An 18,063-nucleotide genomic window follows, 5' to 3' on the forward strand; every position below is an offset into this window, starting at 1 on the left:
GTGTATCTGGACACCCCATTCGACGGGGCAGGTGTAGGTGCAGGATTGAGCACCAGGAGCTTGGAGTAGCCAGTGACCAGTGAAGACAGCAGGATTAGCTGTAGGTTTTTCCCTTTAGGCTCATTCATTCGATTGGGTTATATAATCGAATTCGTTTAACCGGTTGTATTCTGCCGGTCTGCTTTTATTTAAGTCTTTCGCAGCGATTTATTTTAATGCATGCTTAATTATGCTCTTAACTCTGATTAGGTAGTGGATCCGGGTTGGGTCGCTACAGGCGCCCTACTACAGGATACCTCTAAGTTAAAGGCTCAATATGCTCATTTATGCAACATACAGTCATGACATGATGTATATAAAGGCATATAAAACATGCAATCACATAATCCATGCTAACATAATACATGCATACTCAATCTGGATATCTCGAATAATACTTTCGTACCTCATAAACTAGGCAAGCTAGACCAGCACTATGTCCAAGCCTATAATCCGCACTACAATGCAAAGTACTCATGCATTATAATCTTATTTTTAAAGTCTTAACTACGCTATAGCATACTCCCTATTTACTATAAGGAGCCAGAGCTATACCTGCATCTGTCGTCAGCCAGCTGATGACGACTGCCCCAAAACTTGGGCACCGCTCCACCGCAACCCCGGATTACTTGGCCAACCTCCGGACTAAGCCTAGGAAGGCTGGAAACACCCCAAAACCCCTAGAAAAGCCTAAGAACCGAGAGAGGAAACTTGAATTGGTGTGAAAATTATGAAATTCGAATCTTTATTGAAAAACATTAAAAATTACACGCTACTTCATTTCGACAAGTTCTTGTGCCAGTTGCACATGAAAACATAAGAGAGAGATGTGACTTACAATGTTTTTAGTTCACTCATGTTTGCCAAATATTGTGGAATAGGACCAGTAATCGAGAAATTTCTTAATATCCTGCATCAAGTGATTTTATGACAGCAATACATCCACATAAGATTCTCTTGAAATGGACATAGGACAATACGTTTCTTGAAAAAAGAAAGAAAATAAAAGAATAAGATGCTTACAATTCCGACATGGATAGCATGTCTTGCAAATTGGGGGGAAAGTCATGCTCGTCCCATTAAGATCAATTATCCTCCTGAAAAAGGGAATAGCAATAACCGAAACTTAAGTGAGCACCGATGACTGACCAAATTTGACGTCTCCCTTCATTTGGTTGAAAATTTATGTGAAATCATGCAAGTTTTTCTAAATGACTACTGTAACTTACAGTTGTGTCAAGTTTTTCAGCTGAGATATCGTAGCAGGTATTGGACCCTCCATTCCCATACCTTGCAAATCTCTACAAGAATTAAATATGGCTTGTAATAAAGATAAGATAACACATAAGTTTCAGAAACTCGTTTAGGTTTAGAAGAAAAGTCGCAATCCTAGCTCAAGTCGTGATGACTCTCTTGGGAAATAGAAAAAAGAAAAAATTCATGATCAATTTATTTCAGAATTTTAGAGGCTGTGAACACTCTCTAACTGGCTGGCTTAAAGTAAAATACGAAGCACATATTCTTATGGTTTCTGGCCAATGGTCATATAACTGCATAACTCAATGCCTCATAGCCAATGTCTTGTGGCATCACTTACAAATTGGTCAAGTTCCTTAGATTTCCATATGTTTTTGATATAGTCCCCGTGAAGTTGTTTGCAGAAAACAAGCTGCAATAGAAATTTTCAACATTAGAGACCAATTTATGTGCAAAACAAGCATATGATTCAAGAAAGATGAAAAAACAAAAGAAAAGAAAAGAAAAAAAGCAAACCCAAAGCTTGCCGTTTAAATTACATAATCAATCTTAATTATGACAAAAAATCTTACATTCTTTTTAAGTTGCTTAAACTTCCAAGGTTTGTGGGGACATTTCCTCCATGCAAATTATCCTCCAACTCCTCCAACAGAAATAATAACAAGAAAATTCCATATCATCTAATTTATTATATGCATGATTTTTCTTATCCTCACCTATAATTTCCAGAGTGATGTATATAAAGATAGAATTAGAGGAGCGCTAAAAGGAGGAAGGATTAACAGGGCCGTGTAATCGAGTTTAAGTTCGATTGGATAAGTGAATATAATTTCAGTTTCAATTTCTATCAAGAATATTTATTCTAAAAACATAAAAAAAATTGAATAATCTCTATAAAATTTTTCTTTAATAAGATGATTAAATTTTAGAATTATAAATCAAATCACCACATCTATAATTATGTGTACTGCAACCTCTTAACTTCAACACTCCAAATGTTCACACTAAAAAACAAATAAAAATACAAAATCATATCATGGCTCATAAAAATGTAAATCTACCAGGTAATTAACACAATATCCATTTTGATGGACAAATACGAATATAATTATAGGGAACAAGGGTAATAATTAAGCTAACTTCATACGTTCCATTTATGTATTACTTAAACACATTTATGTATTACTTTGCACACCCACTGATATGAACCAGTACTAAAATAATCCGTTCAACGCCTACCACTATCAAAATCCCAAATGAACATACGATCTTTAAGAAGATCTTCCCAAACTAAGAGGATGTTTGGCTAAGCTTATTAAAAAGATCTTATAAGTTTCTAGAGCTTATAAGCTGTTTTACGAGCTTATAAGCTGTTAAAACTTATTTTAAAAATAAGTTGTTAAAGTGTTTGGATAAACTTATTTTAAATAACTTAAAGATGTTGATGTGTTTGGTATTATAAGATCTTTTTATCGTCGAAATTACCAAAAAGGGTATAATTATATGAAAATAATGTTTCGAGTTATACATATATGAAAATAGTTTTAGAATAAACATATATTAAAAAATAAAATTGTTATAATATTTTATTTTAGAAAAATTTTGTGATTTGGAATTTTTTTAAAAAATAATATTTAATATTTAATGAATAGAGGATATGATGGAGATTTATTAAAATATTTAAGGATATTTTAGAGAGATAAAATGTTAAAATAAGATTTTTTTGAAAAAAGTACCACCACCCTTACGTTTTTAAAAACAGCTTATAAGCTGTCAAACAGCTTATTTTGACAGCTTATAAGATGTTTTTTTAAAAAATTTACCAAACAAAAATTTAGAGCTTAAAAGCTCTAAAACAACTTATAAGCTGTTTGAAAGAGATTTTAAACTCTACCAAACACCCTCTAAATTCAAAGGAAAGGAAAAATAAATACAAAATACCCGAAGCTTCTGCCGATTGAGGGTTTGGCGATCGAGTTGTTGAAGAGTGAAGAACACCGATTGATGGTTTAGTGGGTTGTTGAAGGATCGAGAAAAGATTTAGCGATGGGAGCTTTTCAGCCTGCAGAGGATTTGAAGGAACAAGAACACCAATTTGAGAGGGAAAAAAAGTGAAAGGGGATTTGGGATTCGGCACTCACGCAGGATAGGTTGAGAAAATTGTGGTTAAGAATTTGGAAAAAAATACGTGGAAGAAGCGAGGGCAAGGAGGGTAAAATAATTGGGTGGGGAAATTTTCCCTCTAACGTAAAAACGTGAGGGGAAAGAAATTGCAGGTGAGATATTTTAAAATGATTTGTGAAAAAAACAAGGATTAAATTAAATTAAATGAGTGGGAAAAATAAATAAATTCCCTCCAATAAAAAATATGATATTTATTAAAAGTGTCATTATAAGTAGTCTAATAGGTCAATGTTAAGGAGCTCAATGTTACAAATATTATTGTGGAATTTGATGCGCTCTTATTAATTGATGCATTAAGGTCGGGGGTTCCGGGTGTTTCTAGTTTGGGCTTAATATTAGAAGATTGTAGTTCTCTTGCTTCAGAACTATACTATTGTTCTTTTTGTTTTGTACGAAGATCAGCGAATCAAACGACTCATAGCTTAGCTAGGTCGACTGGTTCTTTGTCTGATTTTGAAAGGCGGGTGTTCTCCCAGCCTTCAGTTATTTCTTTTGTAAACGTTTGATGGTTATAAATTTCTTTTAGCTTCAAAAAAAAGTATACTAGTAGGTTTTTTTAATTTTTGAATTAAGAGCTTTTTATAAGTGTCACTATAAAGTTCTTATAATGATATTTTTTTAAAGTGTCCACAAGAAAGTGTCATCATAAGCATTTATCCTTGTAGTGAGAAGGAGAGAATTCAGTTTCCAAACCGATTGATTTCTAGTTTTCTTTGAACATCATTTTTTGAGGTGTATTCACCCCCCTCCCCCTCTGCAGCTTAACCGATCCTATAATTTAAGTTTAAAAGTTTAGAGAGAGTTGTGAGTAGTTAAAGTTGTCGGGCTTACTTTTGGCTCGAGAGTTTTACTGCCAAACTTGAGCGTCAAATCTTTTCTTCCTTTTTCCCTCTTCTCACGTCAAAACGTAGTCACCTCCCTCCCCTAACCCTCACTTTTCGAAATCTTCACACTTTTGAAGAAGATTCATCGCTCGTAGTTCATGTGAAGCTAGATCGTTCCCAACGTCCAGATTTCTTCCTATCCACGAAAGAAAGACAAATTTTAAATGCTTTTGAAACCATCATTCAAGAATCAATGTATTTGATATGAAAAATCTGCATGTTGGTGTGTATGTAATGTATATTGCATGGATTTTGAGAGATTTTGAAGAGCATGAACTGTGAATCGTGAATCGTGAATCGTTCTTGACGTTTTGTGTAAAGATTTTTGAGATTTGATGAGAAAATATGTGTGAATTTGATAATTTTGGTGTGTGTATTATGAATGTAAATTTTTGATGCAAATATTTTGAGATGGTTGCTTTTGGTTGAATCATATTCGAGTTTTTGAAGTCTTTCATGTGTATAATCAAAAGTTTCAATGTGTGAGTGAGTATGTTTGAATTGGATCGAAAAGGATCGAAAAATGGACCAAAAACACAAAAATTTCATATTTTTTTGCAGCAGACAAGTGCTGAGGCGCCACCAAGAGCGCCTAAACGCTACCTGGGCATGGCTCTAGCACCCAGACGCCCTCCGGTGGGCGCCTCAGTGCTAGGGGTTGTCCTGAAAACCCTTTTAATGATGTTTTGAAGTCCTAAATTCATTTTTAAGTTGTTTTAATTCTTTTAAAGATTTAGCTATGTAGCGCATTTATACGTACTATTTCTTCATGAAAGTTATGTACATTATGATGGTATGAAATTTTATGAATGTAAAGATGATGTACTCATTTTACTTTAATTATCATGCATGATTTCCAGCACGAACGATTTTAAGTCCATAACATGTAATAGCTTGAAGGGCTATGTTTCTTATGGTATGTTGATGTTTATGAAGGAAAATGTTGAAGCATGAAGAAGTTTATGAGAAGATGATGAATGATGCTATGTATACATGTGCCTCGGGTTGAGTTTCGGGTTGGGCCTTTACAAAAGAATGAAAAATTTAATGTGCATATCGACGACTGTTGGTATGGAACGGTACGCATATTGACACAAGGTTGGTATGTGTTATACCAAATTATATGTTTGTTTTACAACCACCGTGATCACGAGACCCAAAGGCTCTATTGGTTGCCACATTTACACATATTTCATCACCCCAAAATGAAGAAGTTTATATTCATTCACTATGCATGATTATGTTGTTAGACATCCAAATCATGTTTTAAGATTTTGATTATGTATACCTTTATTACATATGTATGCTTGTTGCGTTTTTAGACTTACTATACTTGAATGGTGTAGGTGAGAAATATGCAACAAATGATTTTAATGTTGCACAAGAAGCGGAGTAGCCGAGGAGGCGAGGCGTTGCATGCCCATATTGTTTCGAATTATGTCAAGCAAAGTTTTGATGTTTCCTAAACAATTTTCTTATTATTATGGTTTGAAACGAGTTTTTATGCACTGCAAGTTTTATTTGTCAGTTCGTGATAGTTTGGAGCTCAATGTTTTAGCATGCAAGTCAACGTATATTTATTTTTCAAGTTAATGAAAATTATTTTTCGCAAATTTATTTTTTTTTCGCACATTTTTATTTATTTAAGAGTATGTAAGTTGGTGACGTCATGAGAGACGTCACATGAGGTGTCCATTGTAAAAACATAGACGTGAGAGAAGCTCGCTCAGTACATAAATACGAGTACACAAATTGATATGTTGCAAATGAAATTTCTGGGTAACTGGTCAAGTACAATCCTGCTCAAACTAAGCGCCAATGAGATTGTAGTACCTATCTGGAAATCCAACCATGGGGTAAAATCTCACACTCGTTGAGATCACCGTAACGTCTATCCCCGTCATCATGACGTCTCCCGATGTCCGACCACATAACAAAGGTATAGGGCTGAGCGACATTATTACAATGACTAATCTCGAAGAAGATAAATGCCCAACATGATATATGCACATGCAGAATATGTTTAAAACAGTAAAACATGTATCATGACACATAAAATGCAACATATAAGCATGCATAATCATTGGATATCTCAGTCAGTATTTATTTATCTTAACCACTGGTATGTCTACAGTTGCCTATAGTCCATCGCTACAAGCCAAGTGAAAACCATATCTGTGATACCCGTGAAAATTTATAACATACTAGAATACTTATATATATGTATACATATGAAATCGATTTTAAAACATATATTTCCATAAAGATATATATTCATATATTCTTTCGTAGTTTTATTTTATGTTAATGGATTTTAATTTCATAATTAATTTGTAATTACTAGAATTTATAATCTTGTAACCCCCATTTGACCATCATAATTAACTAATTTATGGGTGATTATTCAGCCATTATGAGGCTATTAAAAGACCATAAATCAAGGATAATGACCTTTAATAAGGACCATAGAATGTGACCATCAAGGCCAATTAAGTGAGAACCTTCCATCTACCCTCTTTCCCCCTATAAATACCACACCAAGGTGAAGGCATGAGCACACCAAACACAAGACTTACTCCTCTAGAAAATTGAGCAAATAAGGGTTGGGGTTATAGGAATTCCGTCTAGTCTTAGAGCCAAGGTCTGCCCAAGAATCGAGCAAGGAATTGCTACCCAATTTCAAACAAGGTTTTGGCCAAAGAACAGTAAATTGAATCCTCTTCTTTTCATGTGAATCAAAGTAAGTGGGCTTATATACGTTTTTAAAACATTATGTATTGTGTTAAAATCTGGTCGTACACTATTTCATTCATGTTTGTTATGAATAGCTTCGTTCTATTTGGATTGTTCGTGCTTTGCACAATAGTTATTCAGTTTCGAAATCCATTGTACATCATGTGTCGAGTCCTTTGTTTTGTACATGTCCAACAAGTCTTTCATTCGTTTATTATGATTTGAACCTTCGAAACGGCACTGTTATGAATTGAATTTGAAGTGGAGAAAATATGATATGCTATGGCCCTGTAGTATGGTGGGTATAAAACCATACCTATGGCCCTATAGTACGGTGGGTATAAAACCGTACCTATGACCCTGTGGTACGATGGGTATAAACCCATACCTATGGCCCTGTACGATGGGTATAAAATCGTACCTATGGCTCCCTTCGGGGGGTATAAAACCGAACCCTCGCCCCTTAGAGGAGTAATATATAGGGGACAGAAAACGAACCATGAATAATGAAATGAAGTTTCAGTGCCATCTATATATTTTTGTTCTGTTTCTGATACGATCTTATTCCCTGCTTTGAATTCTGTTGCTATCGTGTTTTGACCCATGTCGTGACCCGTCTTGTGACATGTCCTGAGAAATGTTACGTCCAGAACCATTTTTGTGTATATATGTATTCTGTATTTTGGTGTACGAATATCCCCCACTTGCTGAGTGTTTTCCAAAACACTCACCCCTTTACTTTCCTCCCTAGATAGGAATGAAGATCAAGTCGAAGAAATCGAGAACAATTCATGTCTTGGAGATTGTGATGAAGAGATTTTATTTTGAAATTTTATAGTTATTATACTGATTTTTAAGTTGTAAGACATTTTCGCAAAATTTTATTCCTTATTTGGGAATTTTGAGTTGTACAGAATATTTATTTTGGATTTTATTCATGAAATAGACTGGTTTTAGTTAAATTTTGTACTAAGAGCCTGGTTGTTTTTGAATTTTATTTGAAAGCAACGGCGATGTCACCCGACCCTGGGATCGGGGCGTGACAATATCACTATTATTTTTCTAAAAGCCTTAACTAATAAGCTAGCAGATACTTCCAAATACTATTAGGGATCTTGGAATATACATGCTTCCGTCGTTAGCCTTTTATTGTCAAAAGTCACAACTTCGGCATAGCTCCACTACAAGCCCCGTTGCACCTTACTATCGCCCGACCCTCGAGTATGTGACTAGAAGCACTCAAAATATACACTAAGTACACAACACACCTCAAACACATACTAATTGTGAGGATTTCTCGGCCTATTTGTAGACACAATTCGGAAGGTCTGAACCCTGGATCGGACGGTTCAATCTTGCATGTGTGCCACGTTCGGAACACCAGACTTCGGAAAGCCCGATCATGTTCAGAAGCTATGATCACTAACTTCGGACGTTCCGATCCTGCATGCATTTTACATGTCAATAACTATTTGAAACCTCACTGCGCATGCAGTTCGAAAGGTCCGAAACTTCGAAAGGTCCGAAATTGCCACTTGTCAACCTTCTTTTGAGAACACATTGGTGTACGTGTCTATCCAGGTTTGGAAGGTCCGAACTCACCCTTTGCTACTGAACCACTTCGGATGAATCCGAACTACTCAGGTCTTCGAACTTCCCGGATCATTTCAGATATTCCGGAGTTGATTTGTACTTGGTTTTAACTTATTAAAACCCTTTAAACTATGTTTTACTATGTAAAATATGTTTAGCTATTTTAATTACGTAAAACGGAGTTATGATCAATACATATTTGTTTTGTATTCATTTTCTTTCACCGATGAGGATTGAATGTGCAAACTGCCCTACAAATATCTATTTTAACTATCAATTTGACGTAAAGGACATTTGCAAAAAATATGTGAAAAATGGAGGGTCGAATTGAGAAGATTGAAAAATTTATAACAAAATATCATAAAAGTGAGTAAATTGAGAATTATCGCGCATATATTTCAAAGAAGAATGTTGGACTATATGGAAGTAATAAAAATATCCAGTTACTTAGACGGTGTTTGGGAGAAATCTTGAAAACACTGGTCCTTACAAAATTTCACATCTAGTTATAAAATTTCACAAAATTTAATCAAGAAAAAACAAGCGTTCCTAAACATTGGTCGTCATTAGTAGTGAGCGATTTAAAGATTACCAAAATTTGCGTTAGAAGTGGTCACCTTCACCGTATCATCACTGATTCTCACCACGGCGCCGGAAATATGCGATTATTACTCGCCAAACTCCGTTCCGCCGCCGCTTCATTTCCATCCAATTCTTCGGTGTATACTTGCCACATCAGACGCCACCAGCCTTTGGTTCCCGGGCTACTCGGCGACCTCCTTTCCTCCCCATGGTCCGCCACCCAGCTCCGCTGCGCTAGATTCTCCGGCGGTGATGTATGATATGTTCTAATCTTTCTTTCTTTAACTACGTGGAATGCTTATCACAATAACTCTGATATGTGTATACGTTGTGTGCAAAAAGGTGCTCAATTTTTTCAGGTCGATCTTTCCCTTGCTCAAGTATGGGAACCCGGGCCTTGTTTTGTTTCTTTGCTTTTAGAAATTAAGTAAATTTGTTAGTTATTATTAGTGCATGGTTTAAGTACAGATAGTGATTTATGAATCTTGTGGTTGTTGACCGATAAAAATTTACAGGTACAACTCGGGTAGTTGCCCTGCTTGATATAACGTTGCTGTTTTCTTTTCCTCTGTTTTAGTTTGTGTTTCCTTGTCGAACTTTCGGGCGTACTATTTTTGTCTCCTCTCTTAAGTATGTTCCTATGACTGGTGATTTAGATTGAACACATTTAATCAGTTAGCCAACCAAGTAGTTGATCAGCATCGCCCTGGATCTGAAATGAAATCCTTTATCTCACCTAGCAAATGTTACTCCTATAATTATGTACAAGTCTATGAATCCACTATTCTCGTCTCTAATCGTTCTCATTATATTTTGATTCCACAATTCTCTAATCATTTTCACTATGTTTGCTTGCACGATTCTTGCCTCTCAATCAGGACATCGAGGGTGTATAAATGGTGACAATTTGGATAAGTTTGCACCACGTGTTAGAGTCACCTTCCTATTTCCTAGCAATTTTTTTATGGGTGGCAATTTTCTCATTACTATTTGCTTAAGTATCTATCCACACTTGTCTGGCTTAATCTTTGATTTTTGGTGAATGTTGTGGTTTTAAATATTGATAAAACTATGTTTCTTGTTTTGCATTTATGCTATGCTAAGAATAGAACTGAGGGGGAAAAAGAGGTTATGCCTTCAAATGATAAAAATGGATGCATTGAAACTTTAACAGATATAATCTCAACTCTTAGTTTAGAATCTGCTCACGATTGTGGCATTTTCAAGATTGTTTCTATGTTTCAGGTAAGACCAGGAAATGTTATAATGAGAAGAGGTTAGATTTTCTGCAGCTGTATTAAGGATGTATGTTTAAACTATACATTGATGTGGTGTTGTTTTTTGTATGACGGATTGGCTGATGCAACGCAGGAAAGCTTTTTCAGGTAATCAGTTACATGAAGTTATGAATCTTATGATTTGTCCTACTTTTCCCCGTGCTCTTTCGTATTTCAATTGAGTTATTAAGTCATGAATATGGCTCAATATGACACTATCGCATGCTTATGTCGTGGTCAGGTGGTAAAAGCGCAGCATACTACCCAAGGTAGGGGAGGAGCAATAATACAGGTTACATCAAATTTGTTTCAGAATATTATTTTATTTATTTTTATCTTGTTCCATGAAGTATACGTGTTAGTCATTAAATTTTCTTGTTACAATTAAATGGTTTTTTTCTTCTTTTTTATATTGTTTAAAATGGGTCGAGCGAGAAAATTGTGTTTTGGACTCCTGGTGTGCAATGAGCTTTCCGAATTAGAACCTCCTTGCGGATGTATGAATTTTGTATTTGTCACAGCTATCATCAAATGCATTATCTTACCTGACAAAACAATTTGTTAGCGTCAAATTGTTCTCATTCGGCCACATATAGTTTCCAGTTGTCAGCAGCATCCTGTACCTACATTTTTTTTTTCATTTCTGTTTGGGCAAAAGTGTAATTTACCCTTGAAATGGTGTAAACGGACCTTAGTATTCAGCGTTTTGCTGCACATAAAGAACTAACATTCATTCTTACTGAAAAATTCTCTATTGGTGAACGGAGATTGGTTTAGTTCTCTTTTTTGTTATTTTTTATGCCTATACTAGTTTGAAAGACTTCTAATTTCTAATCCATTTTATATTTGAGAATTCACCTTTGTTATTATTCTGTTTTGATCTTCCTTACTCCTAAGATTGTCTAAAACTGGATTAAGCAGGTGTGCCGACAAGTGTCATTATCTTCTGTTTGCTCATTTTGCTGGTTGATTTTCGACTTCAACCCCTCAAATATGCTTCTTATCTTCTATTTGTTTCTTCTTCTTTTTAGTCATGTTTTATGCATATCCTAGTTGAAAGACCTCTAATTTCAAATCCATTTTATATTTGAGAATTCACTCTGTCATTATCCTGTTTTGATCTTCCTTATTCTTAATATTTCTAGAAACTTTAATGAGCAGGTATGCCGACAATTGTCTTTATCTTCTATCTCATTTCGCTGGATGATTTAAGACTTTAACCCCTCAAATACGCTTCGTCTTTTTTTGTTGTTCAATGTTAAAGGTGGAGCTCCGGGATGTTGATAGTGGAAGCAAAACCAATGAGCGGTTACGAACCGATGAGCCAGTTGAAAGTATGCATTGCGTCACATTTCTCTTTGGAGTGAAAAAATGTGTAGATGTGATAGTTTATTTCTGCAGTCACGTGATGACTCACTAAAATATTGATGTGGTTTATTTTCATATTGAAGGGTGTGAATCTGAAAGGATGACAAACTATAACATTACATTTTGTTCCATGTTAAATGTACAATTCCAGCTTGTAATTGTGGCTGTTCAAATTTTATGCAAGTTATGAAAAGAAATAAGGTCAGGTAGCGCATACAAAGAAAGCTTTGAAATTATGTTTAAGACTTCAAACATCCTTCTGAAACTAGAAACTACAAATAGATTAACAATGATAAGATCTAATCCATATATTTTTATTTCAACATTTCTTTCACTGCTAGGCCTCTGGTTTATAAGTTACCCACTGAATGGATAATTTCATTGCATAGCTGGATCACATTTATGTTTCAGCATTAGGGTTTTAAGGCTTGTGAACTAGGTGGTTAGCTGTATTTTCAGGCATGCAAGTTTTATTATAATAATTCTAATTTCAACGTGCGTGAGATGCGTATATAAACTTATTTTGTCGTGCTTCCAGATGTGTCGGGGGTGGCAATAGCTTTATTTGAAGTGCCATCCTCTTAGATTTTGAAACCTCTTTCTATGAACTGAATCTAAAATTTAAATCATATATATGGTACAGAGTTAAGTAATTCTACCAGTATCTTTCTGATTTTTGCAGGAGTGTTTGTTCAAGAGAAGTCACTTGCATATCTATATACGGATGATGAAACCGGAAATGTTGTGCTAATGGAGTGAGTAATGTGTTTTCTTTCTATATGTACTTTGTTCATTAGAGAGAGGCACACGAAAGTTGTTCTCTAATCTGTTCAAATCTGTTGCTTATCAAGCCCTGAAACATATGGCCAGCTAGATGTACCCAGTCATTTATTTGGTGAATCTCTTGCGTACCTTCAAGGTAATGATATTTTGCTTCTAAACTTCTGATGCATCTTTCTTGTTTACTTGTTGCTTGGGGATGTACAATTTATTTATGCTAACCACGAGGGAGGTAATCTGAAACAAAAAATTGTAGAAAAGTGTAGGGACCTTCGAGTCCTCTCCTTTATGTTCATGGAAATTTTGATTATTTAGAGTGAAACTGGGTCCGGAAGTTGTCTTGGTGGTTAAATTTTATTACTGAGTGCATGATGATTGGTTTTGGTGATGAGAGAGGGATTGTTAGTTAATTCACCCTTATCACATATTTGGTTCTCATTTTTTCATCCCAATTTTTAGCAGGCTATTACTAAGTCGTCGTTGGCCTGATAAATGATAATCAATTCATCCATAGAGGTTCAGAGACTGCCAGATCTTTAATTTAGACATCAGAATAACAACATTACCCCCACAATTATAAATGTTTACAGCATATATTCCATTAAACAAACCATATATATTGATTAAAACCCATAAGCATGTTTGTTCTTTCTCTCTCCAATTAATTGGAGTCTCTTCTATTGACAGAGAAGAACACAAAGAATTGGGTGATAAAACTTATTCATTAGGTATAAAGTTTGTACATCAATATAAAGACTCCTATTAAGACAAGTAAGGAAACATATCTTACTAATAAAGGGAAAAGATAACTGTACTTCTAAATCTTTCTTACTGGCTAGTTATCTAAATATAACACAAGATTAATACACAATATACAATATTCTAGGAAACCTTCTAACATCTTCCACTCTATTCAATCATTTCATCCACAAAATCATCAAGATTTTTCAGTTGCTCGGGAAACTCATCACGTACCCCTTTATATGAGCGATTGTTTCACACGCGCGCCCCTCATGCGACTGGACAAACATTTTTTTGATTTTTGTTTTGCACCAAATACCCCTATGAAATATTAAAGTTGCATATTTGACTCCTTGAGAGTATAATTTTTAAACCTTTTCAATCCATAAGATCCAATTATAAAATATTTATCAAGTATTTATATTTTATGAATTTTTATATTTATATTTATATTTATTTTTATTTTAAATTTATTATCATTAATTAATTTATTTCTAAAAAAAATTATTACTTTATCTTGATATCATTATTTTATTAAACTTAATTCGTGCTTCCAACTTTTTCATTAAATATGCATTCATAAACAAGGATTTAAATACATTAAGGTTCCAAAATATTAAACTAATTAAAATGATAAGTTCAAGCATATTACTTTTTCGATTTAGGACTACATAGTATTGAAGCATTGCACAATTTGTAATAAATAATAAAAAAAAAATTATTATATAATGATAAAATTTACTATTAATTCTATATTTAATTGAATAAAATAATATTTTTAATTAAATAACTATGAAAAATATTATTTATTTTATCTTAATATTAGTTATACAAAAAATATATTTTAATAGTAAATTTTATCATTATATAACAACTTTATTTTTTTATTATTTACTGCAAATTGTGCAATACATATTCTCGAAAAATTTAGATTTTGGTTCAATATATATAGTCTTAAATTGAAAAAGTAATATGCATGAACTTATCATGTTGGTTCAATATTTTGGTACGTTTAGGTATTTAAATCCTTGTTTATGAATGCATGTTTAATGGAGAAATTGGAAATACGAAGTGATTTAATAAAATAATGATATCAAGATAAAATAATAATATTTTTTTTAGAAACAAATTAATTAATAATAATAGATTTAAAATAAAAATAAAAATTCATAAAATGTAAATGTTTGATAAATATTTTATAATTGGATCTTATGGGTTGAATAGATTTAAAAATTATACTCTCAAAGGGTCAAATATGTAATTTTAATATTTCACAGGGGTATTTGGTGCAAAAAAAAAATCAAAATATTGACCCAGTCGCATGAGGAGCACGTGCGTAACAATCGCTCATATGAAGGTGCGCGTGTGCTAATTTTATAAAAGGTTAGGGTTGAAGATGCCTATTAAAATTTTACAGGAGAGAAATGTGCATTTTCAATATTTCACTGGGGTATTTGGTGCAAATAACTCTAATCTAGGTGATACATCAACATTAGACATTTGTTGTTGATCCATACTGGATAGTACATAATACAGATCCATAATACAAACATATTGTCCTTTGAACATATCCTGGTACATGAGAAAATATTGGGGACAAATTTACCATTTCAGATGGCTTAATGTGCTTGAAATGAAAGGAAGACCTGAGACTGTACAACTCAAACGTGACTACTGCTTGAGGTTCCTTCACCTGCATTCTTAACCCTCATTTACAAGTTGTGATCCACACAAAATATCAGCCCCCAAAGAGGGTGAGCGTGCACTCATTATGAAATATGACTAAAAAAACATATAAAAATGGTAAGTGATACTATCTGTATGCAATGCAATGTATGGCAAGGAGGTGCAACCGTGCAAAGTTAGCGAGAGAAATGGTAGGATCCTGGAGCATATCATTAGTCTACAACATATGAAGGTTGGCGTTTGGCCTCACTGCCGTGGTGTCCACTTCTTTGCTAAACCCTTAACGTGTTCTAAAGCCTTGCCATTACAGGATTATAAACTGTGTACCTTATCGACCGACATCTACATCAGGGGCTAGTCACAGGTCCAAATAATCTGTTGTCATGTCTAACCAATGCCATGTATCAACACATTAAATAAAAAGTCGCAGGTTGATAAAACATGATAATGGTTTTATATACCAATTAATTACATGTAGTGTGAACACTAATTCCATGTAAGCATGTAAAACATGTATCTCACAGTATTTGATGCAAATATGTCATATGTTACCTGGTCGCACTGTACCTTATAATATCAGATGACCAACTAAAAAGACTGAAATCACGCAAGAAGTTCTCACTACATGACCGCAGTAACATGACAATCATCAATCAATTACTCCACAAAACATCATTTACGAGATAAAGGTTAAAAGGGCGAGGGGCCAAGCGTGATGTTTCAATCTCTCCTAGCAAAGGCCATTGTTTATCGGTTTTTTTGCTTCCTGTAAAGTAGTAGTTATTATATCTCCTTTTGAGGATGCCAAATGTTGGTTAGATTCTAATGGATTAAATACTTATTGAAGTAAGCCTGTGATCCAAGTATATTTTCTTTATTCAAGGTACGTAACTGGCACAAGTGTTTGCCATCCCTTGGAGTTATATGCCCAATTGCCCATCCCCATCCACGGTTACAAATTTTCTTAAATATCTAACAGATAAATTAATTTTAAATGCTTGATGTTTCTTTCTGCATATTACAAATTTTCTTAAATATCTAACAGTGAAATCAATTTTAAATGCTTGATGTTTCTTTCTGCATATTTCATTTTATCAAGAAACTTTAATGAGTGCCTTCATCTTTTCTGTTGTGTCACCCTTTGAAATTTCTACCCCGACTTTTTTGCATTCCAATATTCTTTTATGTCTGTGTATTTCATATTGCCAAGATTAATATTACAAGTTCATTCTGTTGTAAATATTCAGTTTTACATTATGCATATTATACTTCCTTACTAGCAGATGATATGAAAGTAACTGTCCAACTCTATGATGAAAGGCCAATGGCAGCATCAATGCCCAATCGAGCAATATGCACTGTTGTTGAAGCAGCTGATGTTGTAAAGGGAAGTGGACCAATGCCGTAAGTGCAGCTTTTTTGATAAGTTGCTGTATGTGTGCTTTTAGCTTAAATGAATAAGCACAAGGAAATTGTATCATGGTTAACCAACACAATGTGAAATGTCTTTTTGCAGATTATTGTTATATTGTGAAAGTCAAGTTTGTTATCTTTACTGGTCTTGTTCATTGTCTTCTTACTTGGTCGTGTTCTTCTTCCTTGGGCTACATGTAATTGTGAGTTGCAATTAACATTTTTCTCACATTCTTCACCGTTGCAGTTACAAAAGGGTTTTGCTGGACAATGGTCGCACTATCCAGGTAATACATGCGATACACTGTTTGTTATGTGGTAAAATGTTTGCTGGTTTGGTTTGGCTCGGCTCATGAAGCAGTAATCAACAAACTAATCCTGTAATGTACTTTGGTAATTTTACTGAAAGTCTTCAATTTATAAAGGCTAGGTGGAGTTCATCAAAGCAGCATTCTCACTAATAGTATCATATTCTATCTCTACGAGTAATCAAAAAATATGCTTTAAACATAATATAATGAAAGAATGTTGACCTGATTATGACTAGTATCTGAATCATCTTCCTAGAATATAGGATATAATTAATCAATTTCTTTGGTGCAATGTGTCGATTATTTGTGGACTGTAATGTGTTCTTTACATGACGTTGTAAACTATCAAAATGGTACACACTCAGAGAACTTTGTGGATGCATGAATGTGTAAAGCCTATTTGAATGTGAGGAGAAAAATACCATTTTATCGATTTTCAAATTTATTTCCCTTCCCGCCAATCTGTTCAGCTGGAACAGCTTAAGAAAAAATTAGATGCGACTTGCTTCAACTCAACATTGGTCGCAGGCCATTTCTGCCAAATAAATGCATTAACATCAGATAACTTTGCGCGTAACAGGCCCCAGCCCATGTGTTAGCCGGCGAAAAGATTATTGTCAGCACCACTGACAACTCTTACATTGGCAAGTGAGTTGAAAGAAACAATGTCTTGCATAGTTTGGGTTTCTAATTTTATTCACTGATTCTACTTTGTGTGCTACAGTTCCTTCAATTTAACTACTGGTATTTGCTTTCTCAGGGCTTGATAACGATCACTGCGTCGCTGTTGATGCAATGTTTAATCTAAAGTTCTATTTTGTGAGGTGGAGTTGTTACCAACGTTATCTGGGCCTTTTTTTTTTTTTTTGGGTGTCATTCTGTAATTTGTTGGCAGAGCCTAAAATCCTGCGGATCTACAATTTTGATGGGAATGTCTTGATTTATATATTTATAACTTAAAGCTATTTTTGTTTGATTTATTCTAAAATATTTGGCTAAGAACTTCAAGTCGTATGATAAATTAATCATTTGTCATTGACATCTTACGCATAGTTGAAGAGTTCTTGATTTTCGTACTCATATTTATTTTAGGAATAAAATATTTATTTATTTAGTCAATTGTTGGTTTTTGCACTTCTGTTTACTTTCCAAAACTCGAAATTATTATTTCGTCATATTTGTTGGGTTTTTTTTTATTTTTAATTTGAAAAAAAA

The 18,063-nt window shown here is 34.1% G+C and overlaps 1 protein-coding gene across 1 annotated transcript; it reads left to right on the top strand.

Annotated features, from left to right (window-relative positions):
• The first annotated feature begins 9,133 nt into the window (after window positions 1–9,133).
• On the top strand, window positions 9,134–17,856 carry LOC140874761 (uncharacterized). Its single transcript, XM_073278144.1, has 11 exons — window positions 9,134–9,526; window positions 10,518–10,548; window positions 10,644–10,657; window positions 10,791–10,841; window positions 11,814–11,883; window positions 12,600–12,672; window positions 12,769–12,836; window positions 16,408–16,528; window positions 16,785–16,824; window positions 17,429–17,496; window positions 17,609–17,856. Exons 1-11 carry the CDS (start codon window positions 9,350–9,352, stop codon window positions 17,613–17,615), a joined length of 720 nt encoding a protein of 239 aa, XP_073134245.1. The 5' UTR covers window positions 9,134–9,349; the 3' UTR covers window positions 17,616–17,856.
• The last annotated feature ends 207 nt before the right edge of the window (window positions 17,857–18,063 follow it).

Source organism: Henckelia pumila, chromosome 1 (genome assembly GCF_033568475.1).
Source record: "Henckelia pumila isolate YLH828 chromosome 1, ASM3356847v2, whole genome shotgun sequence".
Classification (NCBI taxonomy): domain Eukaryota; kingdom Viridiplantae; phylum Streptophyta; class Magnoliopsida; order Lamiales; family Gesneriaceae; genus Henckelia; species Henckelia pumila.